General features: G+C 43.4%; 1 protein-coding gene across 13 annotated transcripts in view; it reads left to right on the forward strand.

Moving 5' to 3' along the window:
* Window positions 1-16,114: 16,114 nt before the first annotated feature.
* The window catches only part of CAPRIN2 (caprin family member 2), a 32,373-nt gene continuing 29,995 nt past the window's right edge, over window positions 16,115-18,492 (forward strand). For 7 of the 13 annotated variants that reach the window (XM_085568990.1, XM_085568992.1, XM_085568991.1 and 4 more), the window contains exons 1-2: window positions 16,115-16,584; window positions 17,355-17,617. In XM_085568990.1, coding sequence (XP_085425116.1) covers window positions 16,515-16,584; window positions 17,355-17,617 — 333 coding nt within the window. In that variant the 5' untranslated portion in view covers window positions 16,115-16,514. The remainder of the gene's footprint in view (window positions 16,585-17,354; window positions 17,618-18,492) is intronic. The other 6 variants (XM_085568993.1, XM_021539990.4, XM_085568996.1 and 3 more) reach the window with 1 other exon arrangement.

An 18,492-nucleotide genomic window follows, 5' to 3' on the forward strand; every position in this document is an offset into this window, starting at 1 on the left:
GTCTGACATGTATTCTGCAGATCTGGTGCTGCAAGTGTTAACATCAGAGACACAACTAACTCCTTTTGGCTTTAATTTTCTGTCTCCTTCCCCTGAACATTTGTCCATGAAGAGGAAAGGGAGCATGTGTCCAGCTTCTGTCCAGCTCCTCTTTCTCAGACACTGGAAGTGACACCAGGGAAATGCTGATGGCTTGTTCCATAAAAACAGTCTACAGTAAAGCAACACAAAACCTGTGCTCCTTTTCAGGATAACTGTATGTAGGGTTTGTAAAGCTGTTGCGGAGCTACTTGGTCATATATGGGGCATCATGTAGCCAACCCAGCCTTTTCAGGAAACCCCATTTTGCTCTTCCACGTTTGTGTTGACCAGCAGCAGCTTTGAACTCCATTAATGAAAAACAGGTAAGTTAATAGTTATGTGTCTATAGAGAAGTTACACATTCTGAGAGAAAAGAAAGGTACACACAGAACTCTCGTGTACTCCAAATCCTGAATATGCTTGAAATTAATGTGACACTAACATTTCGCGCCTTCTATCATTGTGAATTTAGGTTTTGTATCTCTTTTAGATTTATTAATGAGACTTATCTGGCAAATACTTTCTAGTGTATCTGAGAGAGAGGTTATTGCTACAGAAGTGTGGGACAGCGCCTTGTCATTTCTGGCCCAGCAGAAGAGTGGCTGAAAAGGGACAGGCTTCCCAGGCATCCTAACCCTCAATTCTGGGCAAGGGGACTGTTCATGATCCTGCTCAGCCCTTGCCCTCGCTGCCAATGTCTCATCACCACAGACACGGGTTCATGCCTCAACTGCGACCTTGGCCCTGCATCCCTGCAGAAGCCAGAGCATGGGAGAGCGCTAGGAATGGACTGGGAAACGCCACAGCTGAGACTTCTTGGAAAGGAATGGGGGAATGGCGCTCTTTGAGGGCTGCAGAGAAGGGTGGCACAGGTGGCTCTTCCTGACGACCTCTGCAGCACGGCCTGACAATACCAGGGAGACCACGGGCGTTTATGAGGAGGCTGGAAACCCTCAGTCCCCGACTGCCCCGCGGGAGCCATCGGGGCCGCTCCCGGGAGCCGCCAGGCGGCGCCGGCCCGGCCCGGTGACAGCGGCCACCGCGTCTGGGCATCCCGGCGGCGGGGACGGCATCCCTGCCGGCCCGGCTGCATCCCGGCGTCCTGGGCATCCCGGCGGCGGGGACGGCATCCCGGCGTCCTGGGCATCCCGGCGGCGGGGACGGCATCCCTGCCGGCCCGGTTGCATCCTGGGCATTCCAGTGTTCCTTTCCCCGCTGCAGCCCCGGCGGAGCCCCGGGGTGCCGCGGCTCCGGCACCGCCGGCAGCGCTCGGCTCTCCTCGCTGCACCGGCACGGCCGGCCCCGCTCTCCCGCCGCAAAAACCGAGCACAGACCACATCGCCGCTTTTCCTTGCTCACAGGCACACGAGACTGAGGCTTTAATTGCCTTAATTTCATCTCGGCAAAGAGTTATTGGACACAAAAAAATCCAAAAAAACCAAAACAAAATCCAAGTTTTTACCTGGGAGAAGAGAAGTAATACCAGAAGTTCATGGTTGTCAGCCTGAGTAAATTAATGTCGTTGTGTCACCTAAGCCAGGTGGCACCAGATTTGGCCCAGTAAAAGCAGTTGGAGACTATGAGAGAGGTGCAAAGGAGCTGCTGCCAGCAGGATCCCTTAGCAGTGAAAGCAGCTCGGTGAAAGACATGTCTGTGTGCTCTCATTGCTGCTGGAGCCGGTGTGGTGATGTGAGAGCCACAGCTGCACTCACGGTGACCCTGGCCTGGGTGCTGCTGCTGCTCTGAGGATGTCTCTGCCCTGCGAGTTTCTGAGAGCAGCTTTCCACTTGGCTGTCCTCCACAGCAAAGTAGGGCACAGGCCCAGCACTGCTGCAGGCTGGGACACATGGCAGGCAATTTTCTTAGAAGCTGGTCTAGAGATGCTTCCCTGCTGCCAGGTCTGTTCCCAGGAATTTTAACTATGGAACAGCAGGATGCCCTGGTGATTGCCAGTGCTGCACCTAGGAAGTGTTTCACCTTCTGCCATCTAGGCAGTAACTGCTTCCTGATGACTCTGCCTGATCAAGGAGCTGGATCCTGGGCGTTGGCCTCCAAGTGATGATCTCTGAGCTCCCCTTCTGCCTGAAATGAGATGGCCAAGGACTGTGACCTCTTTCCCACCACCTGTGACCATGAGAGAAATAGATCTTATCTCCACCTACAGTCTTTTTTCAACTCTGCTTTAGGGAGAGCACATATCAGGTCACAAATCTGTGGGCGGGCTTTGCTGCTACATTGAGAGGCTCTGGCATTCCACACGGCCCTGTAACTGCTGGTATGCCTTCTGTGATTTTTTTCTTTAAGAAATGGAAGTGCAGGACATGCAGGAGGCACACATGGCATCTATAACTTGCAGAGCACAGAGCCAAATCCTCCTCAAAGATGCAGGCCACTGCAATTGAGTCAAAAGGCCCTGTTCTTTCATCTGAGAACAGGTGTAAATTAAATAGCTGTGAAATTTACAGCTGATTCCCAGACACTACATAACCAGAATCAAAAAGTTCTGTTCCACTCCAATGAGATTTCACATCCATGTGCTCCTGCTGCTCATTAACATTGCCTTAATTAAGCCATGGCATTCCACAGCAGATTGGTACTGCAGCAGAGTTCTGATCTAGTGGGAGGTGCTCCACCTACTTAGTGAGAAATTGCTCTAAGTAATTGGGAAAATGGAATGGATTGAATCCAGGTGAAGCATCACAGGTTAGTCACTAATGGCTCGTCACAAGGATTGCTTTCATGGCAAGGCCACCTTGTGAGGAATTGAAGAGCAAACCACTGACTTTACAGAACCCTTTACAGAAAGGCTGCCACTGGGTAATGGTGGCACAGGGACAGTTCCTGAGGACCTAATTAGAGCTATGTCAATTATTAATAGTGAATGCAACCTCTTTATGTCTGATTTACCAAAATACCCATGATCTAACAACCCTTTCACAGAATCACAAAATCACTAGGTTGGGAAAAACCTTTAAGATCATTGAGTCCAACCCAGCCCTAACACCTCAACTAAACCATGGCACGAAGTGCCATATCCAGTCTTTTTTTGAAACTCCAGCACCTTCCCAGGCAGATAATTCCCTGGGGACTCTGTGCCAAGAAACGCTGCTGGGGGCCTTGGCAGGGGTTGCAGTGCCATGTATGTCAGTATGACAGAGTGCACCTGCAGAGGGATGCTCCATGTGTGCACAAATCAATGTGCCTGGGGCACAGCAGTGGCATGTGTGCCCAGGTGCCACACAGCCAGTCCATGGGCTCCTGCTGAGCCAGCCAGAGGGACAGAAATACCGAGGGAGGAAACAAGATAGGCATTGTTCTCGAAGCTGCTGTGGTATAGACACTACTGCAATTATTTTATGTCCTGAAGGGACATCAGATTTATTATCCCCCTTTTTGTCTTACTGAAATAAAACAGGAAAATAGGAACCTGTTTACCCCTTTTTTTTTTCCCCTTTCTGCTATTTTTCCTCTTCTAAAGTTACAGAGCTTCTAGAAATTTCAGAATAGTTGTGAACAGGGGTCGAGGCACCCTAGAAAGAAAAAACTGAGTAAAATCTAACTATGTTGTGTAGTTACTCTCCTAAGTAACATCACCTGCTTAGTCTGATCCTGCCCCATTTTCTCCCTTTCTCTCATCTTCGTCTCTTTTAATGTTTTGGTCATTTTTGTCCAGCCTGTTGAACACACTTTTGAAGTCTGAGTGATAACTAATCATCCTGGGCTTGCTGCTGACTCTGCACCTTTGGGGATAGATGGCAGTCCTGGCACTAGCTGAATGTTTGAGGCAAAGATCACGTGGAAAATGGGAACAGAGAATCCAGATGGATTTCATAGGAAGACTAAGCAAACATGCCTCTTAAAAAGAAACAGAAAAGAGTACGCTTTGTAAATGAAGGAAAAGATGGACGTTATTTTTCTCAATGTAAACAGGAGCATAATGCAGGTGAGGAATGTGCCCTTTAGGAAGGGTCCGAGAGAATATGGAGATATGTGTGAATATTGACTAGGAGGAGAGCAGAGAAGCATCAGGACCTGAACAGCTTTTCAGTAGTGCTTGCACACAGCAATGTTGTCTCCCGTGCTTCTGGAAGGCTCCTGTGGGCGGCCGGGAGGCAGGAGCCTGCCCTGCCCTGTGCCCGCAGCTTTCCGTGGCAGACGGGCTGTTCGCGGGGCAGGCGCTTTATCCCCCGTGCCAGGGAGTGTGGAGCGCACAGAAAGGAAGCTAAAACGGAATGGGACTGATTTAATATCCATGCAGGAAAGTGTAATGCAGAGATTTGTAGGTTTTGAGGAGCTAGGGAGAAGTTATGGAGGTGAAATTTTTGCTGCGTGGTTTGGAAGGTGATTCTGGCACTGGGATACATAGGGAGATTTGATTTTGATTTTTTTAACACAAAAATGTCAGGAAAGTCACGCCTCCTCCTTTCACATTAGTACTTTACAATCTCCTACATCTCTTGAATTAGGTTAAAAGCAGCAATGTCTGTGAGCTCTGAACCATGAGGCAGATTTCTCCTGATTTTCTAATGTGGAGATTATGTACCTATGAGCTGGCCAAAGTAAAAGGGCAGTGTTTGTATAAGGGATTATGCTTTCTGCCTGCCTGTGGCTGCAGGGGAACAAACCCACTCCATTATTAGATGGGTGCTATCACATCTTTGTGTTCTGTAATGAGTTTGGAAATGGTATTTTAAACTGTGTAAATTATTGCCTCTCTCCTTGTTTAGAGGAGTTACTGCCAAATGATTGGCTAAACCTAGTGAGAAGAGAGTACAAAAGTTATGCTGTCAGGTCTGCTTTTGTCTCAACAAAAAAAATGAAAATTGCATCTTTTTGTTTCAGTCTTTTCTCTCATTTATAGTGTAGGAATAGTGTAAATTATATGTGTATGTGCATTAGATGTGGGTTTAACCAGGATCCTTGCTAACTTTATAAAGCTGTCCCTTCCCCTCAGAATTTCCACCTAATCTCAATTTTTTTTAACTTTAGGTTTTCTAAAAGCTTGTTCTTTTTTTAAAAAATAAAAACCACAAACAAACAAACAAAAAAAACAAACCAAACCAAGAAACCCCACCAAAGCCAGACAACAAAACCAACAACCAAATTAATAGTGGATATTAGCTGACCATGACTGCTTGTTTTTAGCCATAGCCCTTATAAGTACAGCAGTTGTTGTGAGCAACCACTGAGAAACACAAAGGAAAATGAGATCTCTGTTTTCAGTACTGTCTTTCTCTCATCTCTTATAAACTGTAAATACATTTAAATTTTCAAGTTAGTTGAAAGCTTATGTCCAACAGAATAAGTATGTTTGGCTTTAAAAACCCCACACATTCATCATTACTTCTACCTGCCTTAGAGTCTAGATAGCAATAAAAATAACAAATCCTTCAGTCTTCAGTATGTTCATTTAATAATTATAAACATTCACTGGACTAAAAGGATTCAAATGTGCAAGTAACAAGCCTCATGACTACGCAACAAAGTGGGAAATTTTCAAATCACAGTTTTATAGCATGTGTATGAGCTCACTGTTCTCTATTATCTATTTAGGAATCACTGCCACAGCTCTCTTATTAATGTATGAGGTAGAACCCAAATGTATAATAATTTCAATCACATTCATAATTTTTTAAAGCATTGCTTTAAGACTCTCCATTATCATATGCAAAATGGCAAAGTCAATTCCACTTGATTTATTTCGTACGCTCTTCCAACAGCATCACAAACAGTTCATTGTTACGCATCTCTCCAAATAATGAGTTCAAGACATCCTTTCCTTCCCACCACCTCATGCTGCACATTTTATAATGTGTAATTGTCTGATGGAGAAGGGAAGCAGGTAGCCTGGGGGTATGGGAAAGAAGCAGCATCAATGAAGAAGTATTGGACACAGGCCTTATACCCCCTAAGGACCATGGAGTATTTGGAGGATGGATAAAAAAAGGAAACAGGATTAAACTAATCAACAGATGATTAAAAATCATAGTTTAACTTCCCTCCCTCATCAGAGTGCTATCTATCATCACAGATGTTCTCTCCTAGGATGGGAAACTTCCAGACAACCATGAGATTCCCATAAAAGGTACGGGATAAAATTAACTGAGCTCTGTCTGAATGCTGCACTTACAGTTTTTTCTGGAACAATTAACAAGAGACTAACAAACCACTTATTAACTAATCAGTATATTTTTAAAAGCCTAAGGAAACTAAAAAAAAAAAAAAATCACATAATGGCACTAAATTAAATTGGAGTAAATTAATTTCTTGTGCACTTAAGCCTGTGCTTTGCTGAACTGGCAGCATAATAATCACATAAAATGCATCTACTTAGAAATACTCCCATTTCTTCTCAATCTAAAAAATGTAAACACTCCTCATTCCTGCACACACATAGAGTGACGCACATGTTCCTCTTCTGATGATTGTGGTGTAAAAGTACAGCAACGTCTTCTTACTCTGTATATTTGGAGGGGCAGGCTCTTTGGAAGGCAGAGAAAGCATCTAGTCAATTTGCTAAAATTCAATTTGCTACTTGACACATTTTTTTATCCTTGATGCCAGTTTTTAAGGGAAATTCCCATGTAAAGTTCAATTCAACTGCACCTGCTGCCTTGAATGAGCTCCTAATAGCAAAAGTAACATCAGCTGAATGAAAAAACCTTTAGAAATGTTTTGTAGCCCACTAAATTGCTATAATTTTTCTATTTGAAGTCTGTATACATAATTTCAGTGTAAATAATCACATTTTTGTTTGGCTGTGAGAAGGGTCATTTGCTGTGAGGCTGGAGGGGCAGAAGTTTCACTAAAATATTTTCTTTAACTTGCATTGGAAATTTAGACAACTAATTTAGGTTCTACCCTAAGGTCATTCATAATTGTTGGGGTTTGGTATATTGCGTTTTCTCTGCTACTTCCCCACCATGTAAAGCAAAGAGCAGAAGAGGAGCTGAGCAGTATTGCACTGCCTTGTGTAGAGCCATTTTATTCCTGGGATGTTCCAGGTCTGTGGATCTCTGTGTCATTTAAAAAAACCCCAAAGCTCTTAAGTAAGGCAGCCTGAGACTCAGCCCATGATCCACTGAAAGAAGACAAATAATAACCACCAGACTAAGAGTTCTAAATTATATTGGCACTTCATATGGCCATCACATCTGAGTATCTTTATAAAATCAGGTTGAGTAATGCAGTTTCTAGTGAATTTTCAAGATCCTCTAAGTTTTTACTGTATATTTCCCTACAGAGAGCAGAAACATTCACCTAAGTGTGGTCAGCTACTGCTTGAGGGACTTTTTTGTAAGGGTACAAGAAACTTGAATTGCACAGCAAAAGAAACTTTCAACAGGAGCAAACTAACATGCAAACCTGAAACTGGTAAACCTTTGGAAATGTGAAACTAATAGCAGCATCATGTGTAGGCATCATGGCAAAGTAAGGGGGAGTGTGGATGTTTTTGATTTAAAATCTTTCTCATAAAATACATCCAAATATTCAGAGTGAGGGGTTTTTGTTTGTTGGGAATTTTCTGTTTGTTTGTTTGCTTTTTTGTGTGCACAGAAGTCAAATTTAAGTCTTCACTGAATACATAAGTACAGAGGGAGTGAGGGACAAAATACTGACTGGTGAAAAGTCCACAGCAAAATTCCCAATGCCTTCAATGAAGGCTGGGTGATGTCTTGCAGGATTACTTATGCACTTCATCATAAACCTGTGAACAAATACTTGCAGACCATGGGGCTTCTGGTTTAGTTTTCAGAGTGCCCTGGACTTCTCTGGTTCCTTCTGATGTCAGAGGGAGCTATAGGCAGTTCAGCATTTCTAGAAGTGGAGATTTTAGCTATGGATTTGTCTGCTGGGTCTAGGGCTACCTGGGGTCCTACCTACCCCAGGGGTCTAAGAGGATGTTAAGATGGATTAGCTCCTGGTTCTGCACCCAAGCTCTGATCCACTCACCAGTCACACAGGGGAACTTTTTTTCAGTTTATGTCAACAATCCTGTGTATCATCATGCTGTTGATTCTTGAATCAATCCAGGGTGTTTTATTCTGTGAAATGAATACGCATTTATTTATTTTTGAAACATGAAGATCTGTCCGTGTTGCCTTTCAGCCTTACTGTAACAAAAGGTTTGTGCTTTGATGTGGTTTTTATCGTTTTCCCAAGCTCACTCCTGCATCTTTGTTACGTTATCAGCAGTGATGGTGCAAGGCTTCTCTTCTGAGGATCTGAAGATACTCTGCTGCCATTAACCTTGTCTGGAGGCTGAAGGCTCTCATTATTTCACAGGGTTTTTATCTAGTGTGCAGCCTGTTGAAAACCAGGAAAATTTAATTATTCCCCTATATCCTGTCAGGCTGCAGAGTTGGTTCTGATGTTTTTTTACCAGAAAATGTTCCTGGTATTCCATTAGCTCTAGGAGGTATAAGAGCAGTATGCTTTTGACAACATTATTCATTGCTTTTATTTTTTTTTTTTAAACTACATGTCTGCATGCTCTAAGTGCTGCAAAAACACTAAGGTTTTGTTGTATTTTTTTTTTTTAATAGGATGTCTGAATTGACCAGTATTCATAACCTTTAAAACATAATAATACATATGTATCTGAATTAGATGAAGGAATAATACCAGGAATAAATAATCATTCTTAAACACTCTAAGTAAAGTTCTTTCGTGTTAACTTTTTCATTGGCATCCTAATAGAGTCCTGGAAAGCTGTCTAGATTTTTTTATCTCAAGGAAGCACTTGCTACTTCTCTTTAAGAAGACAAACCATCCCATTAAGATCACAGCTCTTGTGAGCAGGAAAAACAGAAAAGGCAAAAACCCCATGCATATCAATATTAATTTTTAATAAAAATGAAACTTGCATACTGTTTTAATGAAGTCAGTGGGATTAGTTAATTGCTCAGAGTTAAACATGGGATCCTGCAGATGGCCAATAAGGGTCCTGAATAAAAAAATACTTCAGCTTTATACTCCTCATGGTTCCATGTTCTGGTACTTGTGTGAATGACACTTACATCAACACAGCAAACATAAAAAATGCCAAGTATTTAATCAAAAAATATGAAGCATACTTAGATTATACTTAATGAAGTTGTTTCAAGTGAAAGCTTCCTTCTTGTGGCAAAACTTAATAATGTAAGAGGAAACCAAATTAGTTTCTATGCAGGCATTTTAAGAGGGAGCTTTCTTTGTAACAGAGATTGAGGGTAAATGAAAATGGGAGATAGATGAGGCAGGGGTATAAATCAATGGCCAATATTGAATTAATTTTAATAGTATAAAAAATATTAAGACCCAACTTGTCAGAATCCCTGGACAAAGGCATGCTGCTCTCTGAGAGCTTTATGGATTTGTTGAGATGGTTTCAGCCTTGTTAAAAAATGACAACAATATTCTTATGTCTCATAAAAATCAATGGTTTTTTTATAAATATACTGATAGATTTAGGAGCAATCTGCTGATGAGTCTAAGAAAATAATGGTTGCAGGATAAGATCTTTTTAGAATACAAATGAATGAAGAGCCTGGATTTTATTAAAAAGTAGAAAAATGAAGGACTATTATTAAAATTGGTTTTTGTACTTGGAATTCTACAAGGAAACATTGGAAGCCTTCAAGAAAGACAGGGCCTATTCTATAAATCTTGAATGTGTTTATTTGCATTAATGTGTTCAGTATTGTTTTATATTGTGGCAAAATGGTTGAAATAAAATTATATATATGCATGCACATATTAGAAAACCCTTCTCTGCTTTATAAAAGTATCAGAGAGATGTGTTGGGTCACTGCTTTGTAATTTTTCCCTATAATTTTTATTTACCATTCTTGTTAAACTTTAGTCAACATTTACCCCATATAAATACCATGTTATTTCATGAAAAATTTAAGTATTTACAGGAACACAGATGAATAAAATAAGTGAACAGATAATAAAAATTTTTACAGTCTTCAAGCTTTGTTCACTAATAATATTGGATGTTTTTTTTCCTCCTGACTGAGTCTCACAATATCACTTTGTGAAGTTGCCAAATTTTGCCCCTCTTTTTATTCAATTACATACAGGTGTGTAATATTTTGCATATTAAATTGCTCGGAACTTGAAGCAGGAAAAAATGGAGCCTCAGGAATTGAGTCCTGAATTCAGGTCACAGAGAGATTTCAGGAATGTCAATTGTCTACCTCTCATCCTTTCTTCCTAATGAGAAAAAAAAATCAGAATGTGGGGCCTATTTTTTCCTTTCCTCTAAACTTACTGGGTAATGATGCAGAGAAGCTACCAAATTGCAGAGATAATCTGCAATGGTCTGAAATCAGACTTTTAAATTAAGTTTAATTGAGTCCCAGAATGCATCAGTGACACAGTAGGATTCAAAGGGAAACACAAGTGAAAACATTTTTCACAGGTCCACCTGAAAAGCCTGAGATCAAAGGTGTTTAGGTGGCAATAAAAAGGTAATAAATCTGTCATTAGCATTTCCCTGGGAATAATAAAAATCCATTAGCTTCTCTGGAGGAGCCAGATTGTTGGTTGTGGAGTAAAAGACATGAAAACTGTCCAACCATACTTAGGACAATTAACTGGATCAAAACCCCAAGAAAGTCAGGTCAATATATTTTTAAAACCTTTTTAACTTAAATATTTCTGACCCATGCACCCTGGTTGTAAGGGTACAGGAAGTCTGAGATTCATGTTTGTGAGGTGTCAGGAGATCCCCTGTAACACAGAGACCAGAGCCATGAGCCATTAAGGATCCTGCAGCTGAGTCAGTGGAAAAGCAAACCAAATTCTGGGAGAAGAAAATGGGATCACATAAGAACTCAGAAATCTGAAAAGGAAGGGCCTGAGAAAGATTTTTAAAAACAGTTGGGAAGCTACTTTCATGGAAGTGAAAACCATAGCAAAAAACCATAGTGCGGCAGCAGGAAAATACAACATAACAGGCTGCAGCATCCAAGGGCTCTTAGGGCTGTGATGGAAGGACAAGGACACCAAGCAATTCATAGGCACTTCTTGGGAAGCAAAGGATCCCTGGACTAACGAGGTTCTGCCAGAGGAGCAGATGAAGGTAGCACACCCAGTATCTCAGTATTGTGTGGTTATCCCTGTGCAGCACTGTGAGCATGTGCAGTTCTATAGTTCCTCTTTTCAACAAACTCCTTCCACCACAGAACTCTCCTTTCCTTTTAGGAAAAACAAAACATTTTTGCACAGACTAAATAATACTAAATAATAAAGACCTGTTTTGGAGACAGTGTTGGTTTCAAATGGACAAACACCCTGGGCAGTTTTTATCCAGCATTCCTATGAATGATGGACGTGGGATTATCTCCCTTTTCTACAGGCAAAAGTCACAGATGCTACTAACTTTGAGTACATAATTCCTCAATCTCCAGGATATTTCTAATCAAAGGACCATATTATGCTCAAAGCACCCCTTTGTTTATGCTAGTTGCAGACGTGACTGCTCTGTACCTACAAGCAGATCCTAATTTATCTAGAAAATGAAGAACACATCCACATAAAATTCCTCAGAAGTTTGTAGCAGAGATAGCTTAATTAACTTAGGTCAATGTTCACTTGAATTATCCATTAAAATACCTTTTCCTGCAGTTATTTTGCTCATTCACTGTAAAATTTCTAAATCCTTCGAAACCTAAGAAGAATGTATTCTGAACTCAACTGTTTTAATGCCCAGCCCAGCTTTGTTCTAAAGCCACATCCATACCAGAAAAAGGGGATACGTGTTGTGGTTGTGGAGAAAATAACACTCTACATGTGTTCATGTATCAATGTATCAAAAAGATACGTTTCTGACACAAATAACAAATTCACTTTCATGGACTGGTCCCTGTTTTGAGGCATTTACAGGCATGCGACTCTTTAATCTCACAGCTGCAAATTCGTGATTTTTTAAAAAACTTTTTCCTCACGCACACACAATAAAGAAATTCCATATGAACACCTGCTCTGCAACAGGTCCTCTTTTGCAACCGAGGTTTGATTAACTCCTAAGAAAGGACAGAGACATTAAGAGAGGCAGGTGCTGCTGCTTCCACTGCTCAGGTCACATCATCTTTCTGCTTAGCTGGGTCCTCTTTTTACTAAGTTTGCCCAGCACCTTTAAAAATTGGTTTTGCTTTAAGACTTTTTCAGTTCCAAATGAACTCTTCCATTCAGGGTGAGTGCTTAAAATTGAGTTGAGACAAACTAGGGTTTGGATTAAGTGATCTTTAGATGTCCCATCCAACCCTAATCATTTGGTGATTCCCAGAGGGACTGAAAAAACAAGCAATTCACAGGATCCTTTCTACGCTTTCACTGAAATTCCAGAAACCCACAGCCTGGAAACAGGAATTTCAGCTTCTGCCAGGGAGCATAACTCCATTGCAGATCTTATAGGTGTTAACATAGACCTTAATTAAACACAAGCTGTTTGGCCTGGAGCTACATAGGTGAAATTTGGCTAAGCTTGTAATGGCTGCTCCCAGGCTCAGTAACTATTTCTGTTTAATTGTGTTGCTTCTTTTCTTCTTTCCCTTGAAAATTTTGGGAGAATTTTTCTGGTGAAAACACATAAAGTGAGTGAAAAAAAAAAGAAAAGCAAAGTAAGAGGAATGGAAAGGAATCAATAGAATCTAGAATTCTGGTGAGGTGAGAAGTGAGCCAGGCAACTGAAACTGGCTGGGAATTGGAAAGGAAATGGAATGGAAATGCCTGGCACCGGTTGCATGCAAAGAGCAGGAACATGAACCAGTGTGCTCAGCAGGATTGAGCATGGAGGCAAGAAAAGAGGAAAAGTTTCTATACAAGGAAACTGAAATCAGGATCCTGTGACAAAAACACGGGCGACAAGGAGCTGGAGTGTAAAGGGAGAAGTGTATGTTTAAGAAGCATTTCCAAAGTTAGAAATCACTGTGAGGTGCAGAAGCTTGTGTAAGGCAATGGTGGACAGTGAGTGGAACAAACTTTCTCCAGACCTCTTGGCTCTGAGTTCTGAACAGCAGACAGGCAGCCACGGGGTTTATATGTGGAAAAAACTCCTTGCAGCATAAAACAGCCTTGTAGCAACATGTTTCCTCCAGGTTCTTCCATTAAATTGGGTGTAATTCTGACTACCATGTCTCTTTGTGAGACCTAATGTATTCATCTCATGTTGGGTCCAGAATTCCTCAGCCTTCCTGTCTGAAATATGTTCTGTGACTGAAGCAGGTTTCTCTCGTCTATTGGTGGATAATCTTTGCAACATCTTCAGTCTGTGTTTCTCTCCTTAAGTTAACAAGCAGCTGATCTTATGCTACACATCGACTTCCTGGAGTTTCACAAAGCAGTAACAGAAAGGATGTCAGGGAATGAAAATGGGAACCTGGTCTCAGTGCTCACCACAGCTGGCTGTGGGCTGGAGGGACACAGCTGATGTTGAATGCCACTGGGATTAGGAAGGGGTTTAGGGCTTGGATAAAGAGTCAGGTGGGGAAAACTGGAAATGGTTGGGTAAAGGGTTGGAATTGTGTGCAAAGGAGAGCCTCCTTCTCAAAGAGCCTGTGACTTGGACAACTTGCACTCAGAAAGATTGAGCCTGGGGTTCAGGAGTGGAAAGTGGAATCTGAGAAAAATGAGAGCAGGATAAGCATCTGGGACTGGGAAAAATCAGGGCAGTCCCAGTGGGAGGGGATTAGCAGAATCAGTCAAACATGACAAAAAGAACAGAACAATTGTCTTCAGTCAGTAGAGTGTATTCCCCTTCTGATCCTAGAGTAAAAGGCACAGATCCCCATGGCTATGACTGTTGCATGGCTAGACTATCATAACCTATGATCACCTACTTAGAGATGATCTCACAATGGATCTGCAAAATGGCATTAAACTATTTAATTTAGGCTGTACTTAATCCTGGCATTTCCTAACTTCACTGGGCTTGACCTCACCACATCAGTACATTCTTTAGGACTCTAGAGAACACAGATATATTATAAATGTATATATCATTAGTCTCAATTAGCTACTCTATATTTTTTAAAAATGAAATTAAAATAGTCTTTGATTTTAAATATGGATTTGGCTTGTATGAATTTTCCTTTTGATTTTTCCTCTTGAATACTAATAATTGTAAAAGTGCACTATAAAGCAGTTTGTCAGTAGTAACTATGACTTACACAACAGTCCCATGTGTATGAACACTAATTATGACTTATTATTAACAAACGTATTAACTGATCTTTCATTTTATAATTACTTTTCAAGGATCTAGCCCATCTGTATTAGCTTTGGAAAAAACCCCACAGAAACCTACTGCAAGGACTCTCAGAGCACACTGCTGATCCTAGACACAAATTAATAAGCTGCATCTTATTAATTTGCATTTATTTTCAGTAATCAAAACTGTCTCAAAAAACAACCTCATTCTAGGAGCCAGGGCTTTAAAAAATGTAGACTTTTAGGACATGCAATTAAAGAATTTGACACATTGAGAAGTGGCAAAATTGTGGATGCTACAGGTGGTTGCATACAACAGTCTGATTCTGTGATACTCAGTGAATTCTCCTTATTGTTTGAATTATGTATCATTTGCTTGTTTTATTTTAAAAAACAATCTTTCTTATGTATAACCTTATGTATAACCTCTGTTCTCTCATTCATCCATTGTACTACATAAATATTTCTTGTGTTCTGTAAAAGCTGTATTTGCAATCCTTCCTCACTAACTCACTTTTCTCTCATTCAAAATGTCTCTATTTTCATTACTTTCAGTTATGCTATGAACTTTGCTATATAGCTTATTTATTCTTTGTGGTAGTGGCCACAAAACCAGAAACTCAGAAAATATATATACAGCTTAATCCTCTGACTTTTGAAAGGTCTGTTTTCCCCAGTCTTCCATACCTTCCATAGCATTGATTGCTAGCGGTTAACAGAAGTTTGTTTGTGAATACTTTATGTTGTGTGTATTCAATTAACTTCAAGTGCTTTTACCAGTTACCAAGAGTTTACATGGGGTTGGGCGGCATTGGATTGTCCTGTGGAGAGCGGCTGAGGGACCTGGGGGTGTTCAGCCTGAAGAAACGGAGAAACAGGGGAGACCGCATCATTTTCTACAACCACCTGAAAGGAGGCTGTAGCCACATGGGGAGTTGGGCTCTTTTTCACAGTAAGAAGGGATAGGATGAGAGGATAGTCCTAAACTGCACCAGAGAAGGTTTAGGTTGGACATTAGGAAGAATTTCTTCACAGAAGGATTGATCAGACATTGGAATGGGCTGCCCAGGGAGGTGGTGGAGTCAATGTCCCTGAAGGCGTTTAAGGAGGGACCAGCGCCTTGCTCTAGTGTACACTTCAGTCATAGGCTGGACTCCAGTCTAATTGATTCTGTGACTGTTACACGACATTCACTTCTTTTGCTTCATAAGGTGACCCACGGTCCTGCAGGTCTCCTCCAGGACTTCGTGCGGGCCCAGAGGAGCCCTTCAGCTGGTTTACAGGCACACTCCAACACTTTTCCCGTCTGAGGGTCGCACCAGCCACAGGGTGTGACTGAACAGCGGCTGCGACCAGCGAGAGGCCGAGGGGAGCCCTTGCGCTGGGAGGATGGAGAGCTGCCGTGGGGCTGCTCGGGGAGCGCTGCCCGCGGTGAGAGGCTGCTGTGACACACGCCATGCGACAGCGGGCCGCGGCTCTGCCAGGGCCCCGCGCCAGACCTCGCCCTCATGGACGGCACACGGCGGAGCGTCACACCTGACCTCCCTCCCCGCCGGGCCGCGCACAGGGCCGCTGTCCCCGCACGCTCCGTGCCCCGTCGCTCAGGCCCCTGCAGCTCCCACCCCACGGCTTGCCGCGCCGCTCCCCGGGGAGCCCAGCACATCCCGCAGAGCGGCCGGGCGGGCGCCCCGACCTTCACGGGAGCCGCCCCGCAGCCCCGCCCCGCAGGCCCGGCGCCCGGTGAGGCGGCGCCGGCCATTGGGAGGCGGGCGGTGACCGGCGCCGGGCCGCCCCGCCCCCGCCGCTATATGAGGCGAGGGGCGGGCGGCGGGGCGGGCCTGAGCGTGTGCGGGCAGCGAGGTGAGCGGGGAGGCGGGAGCGAGCGGGAGCGGCGGAGCGCGGGCCCCGCGGCCGGCGGAGGAGGCGAATCCCGGCAGGAAGGAGCCGCCGCACCTCCCTTCCCCGCTCCTCCGCCGCACCTCCCTTCCCCGCTCCTCCGCCGCACCTCCCTTCCCCGCTCCTCCGCCGCACCTCCCTTCCCCGCTCCTCCGCCGCACCTCCCTTCCCCGCTCCTCCGCCGCCCGGCGCGCCGCGGCGGCCGTGCCCTTCTCCCCCCGGGAGGAGCTCCCTGCCCATCCCTGGCAAGGACGCGATGGAGGGCTCGCCCCGGCTCCCCCGGCGGCCGAGGCTGTCCCGGGGAAAGGCAGGGTTTGCCCTGGTTGCTCGCTGGGGTGATGCGGTGCGGCCTCCCCGGCGGCGGGCAGGCAGAATTGTGGTGTCATTGCTTTCCAGGAGCAGGTGTCCGTAAGTAGTTGAAGATGAGGGTGGCCGAGCATCTCTTGCAGAAACTCCCTGCTCAAGGTTACGGCCTCTCCAATGGAAGCCGGTTTCTTGTCGTGGCACAGGCACGTTTTTCAGATGGGTGTAGGCAGGGACCAGTTCCTCACGAAGAATGATGCTGTTTGCTTTAGCAAAGGTGTTTTCTTTTGTTTTGTTTTTGTTGTTTTTTTTTTTTCCTTATTTTTCCTTCTGTGTGTTTTTTTTTTTTTTTTTAATTGAGTTGTTTTTAGTTCTCGGTTGGATTGCTGCGGAGGTCATGAAAGGGTAAAACCGATTTAAGGGGACTGAGAAGAGCGGCTATACCTTCAGGCATGGCCCTTCTAAATTTTCATTCAGGCTGCAGCCTGGATGCCAGGCTGGTGGTGTGATTTGCAATTGCTTGCTTGCAGTTTTTTCCCCTGTGGGTGATGTGTGCAGGAAACCTGCCTGGTTTTATATGGTCACTATATTGAGTTTCTGGAATCATCTGCTGTGCTGTCTAATTCTGCCTATGTAAAGGATTTTTGGTGTCTGAATGTGTGGGGAGGCTGCGAACAATATAAAGTTTGCCTTGCTTTGAAATTCTTGCTACAGATATTTTGAAAGGAGGGGGAGAAGCGTGGAAGATTGTGGTCGGTCCTTCCCGAGGCTCAGTTTTGTGGCTAAATATTCTGAATGTGTGATGTGACAAGAAAAGACCTAACTTGAAAAGGGGGAACGGGGTGTGAGAGAGCTAAATAAGAGTTTCTTTGCAGCTCCATCCATTTCAATGGTGCAGCTTTCCCAAGCCCCTTTCCATCGTCCATCGTCACCTTCAGGCCGGTCGGAGGAAGGGGAGGGGAAGAGGATGAAGGCGGCCAAGCAGCAGGTGACCGCGGCTGGGGAGAGCCCGGCTCCCGCCAGCCCCCTGCAGTCCGCGCTGAGCACGGCGGCCTCTCCTTCCCAGGCGTATGAGATCTACATCGACAACGGGCTCATCTGCCTCAAACACAAGATCAGGAACATCGAGAAAAAGAAGGTAACTTGGTTTTCTTGCCCGTGGCATCTATTTAAGGTGGCGATAGTAAAGCTCATTGCCTTTTAAATGATATTTCATGTTATTTCCATTATTTTTAGCAGCTGGAATAAGGTTATTTGTGTATATAGAGAGCAAATATATGTTGATCAAAACCAAAGATGCTTCTCTTGACCAAATCAATTCAGAACATAGTTGCATCTGATTGAAATGTGATTATAGTCTTGCAGAAATCTTTCATCAATTATATGCATCTGATATTAATTTAGATGTAAATTGTTTGTAAAATCAGAAGTTAGAACAAGTGCTTCCTCTGACAGTGGAAATGTCAGATTATATTAAATATGTATTGCCCTTTATTTTGCATAAATACTTGAATTACATATTTTAAATGCAGGCAAATGTTAGTGAGTAGGAAACTTTTATACAGCAATCTTCTAAAACTTGATCTCTTGTTTGGATCTCTGCTTTTCTGAGGCTGAGGGGACAGAACAGTGTTAGTAAGAATAATAACTGAGGTAATTATATACCTAAAACATTGTAGCTGTAGCTACAATGCAGTCAGACTTCTGCATTCAAAGGCTTTTCAGCTGATTGACAGTTGACTGAAGGCTGTGTGCTTGGTTTTGAGTTGAGAGAATGTTATTTTCTGTAGGATAAAAGATGTAAAGGTGCTGTTCCTTTCAGTGTTGGATCAGGATTACAAGTAAAGCAATTGCATGAGTATGTTGTGCTACTCTAAATGTCTGAAAAGCTTTTAGTTATGTCTTAGTGCAAGGAGAGAGAGTAGATCAGATATCTGGCCATGTGCTTAGGGGACTTGATCCTCCTGCAGGAGATGCAGTATTACTGCTGTCTCACGTCATGCATCATGCTGT

Source organism: Lonchura striata, chromosome 1A (genome assembly GCF_050655825.1).
Source record: "Lonchura striata isolate lonStrDom1 chromosome 1A, ASM5065582v1, whole genome shotgun sequence".
Taxonomy (NCBI): Eukaryota; Metazoa; Chordata; class Aves; order Passeriformes; family Estrildidae; genus Lonchura; species Lonchura striata.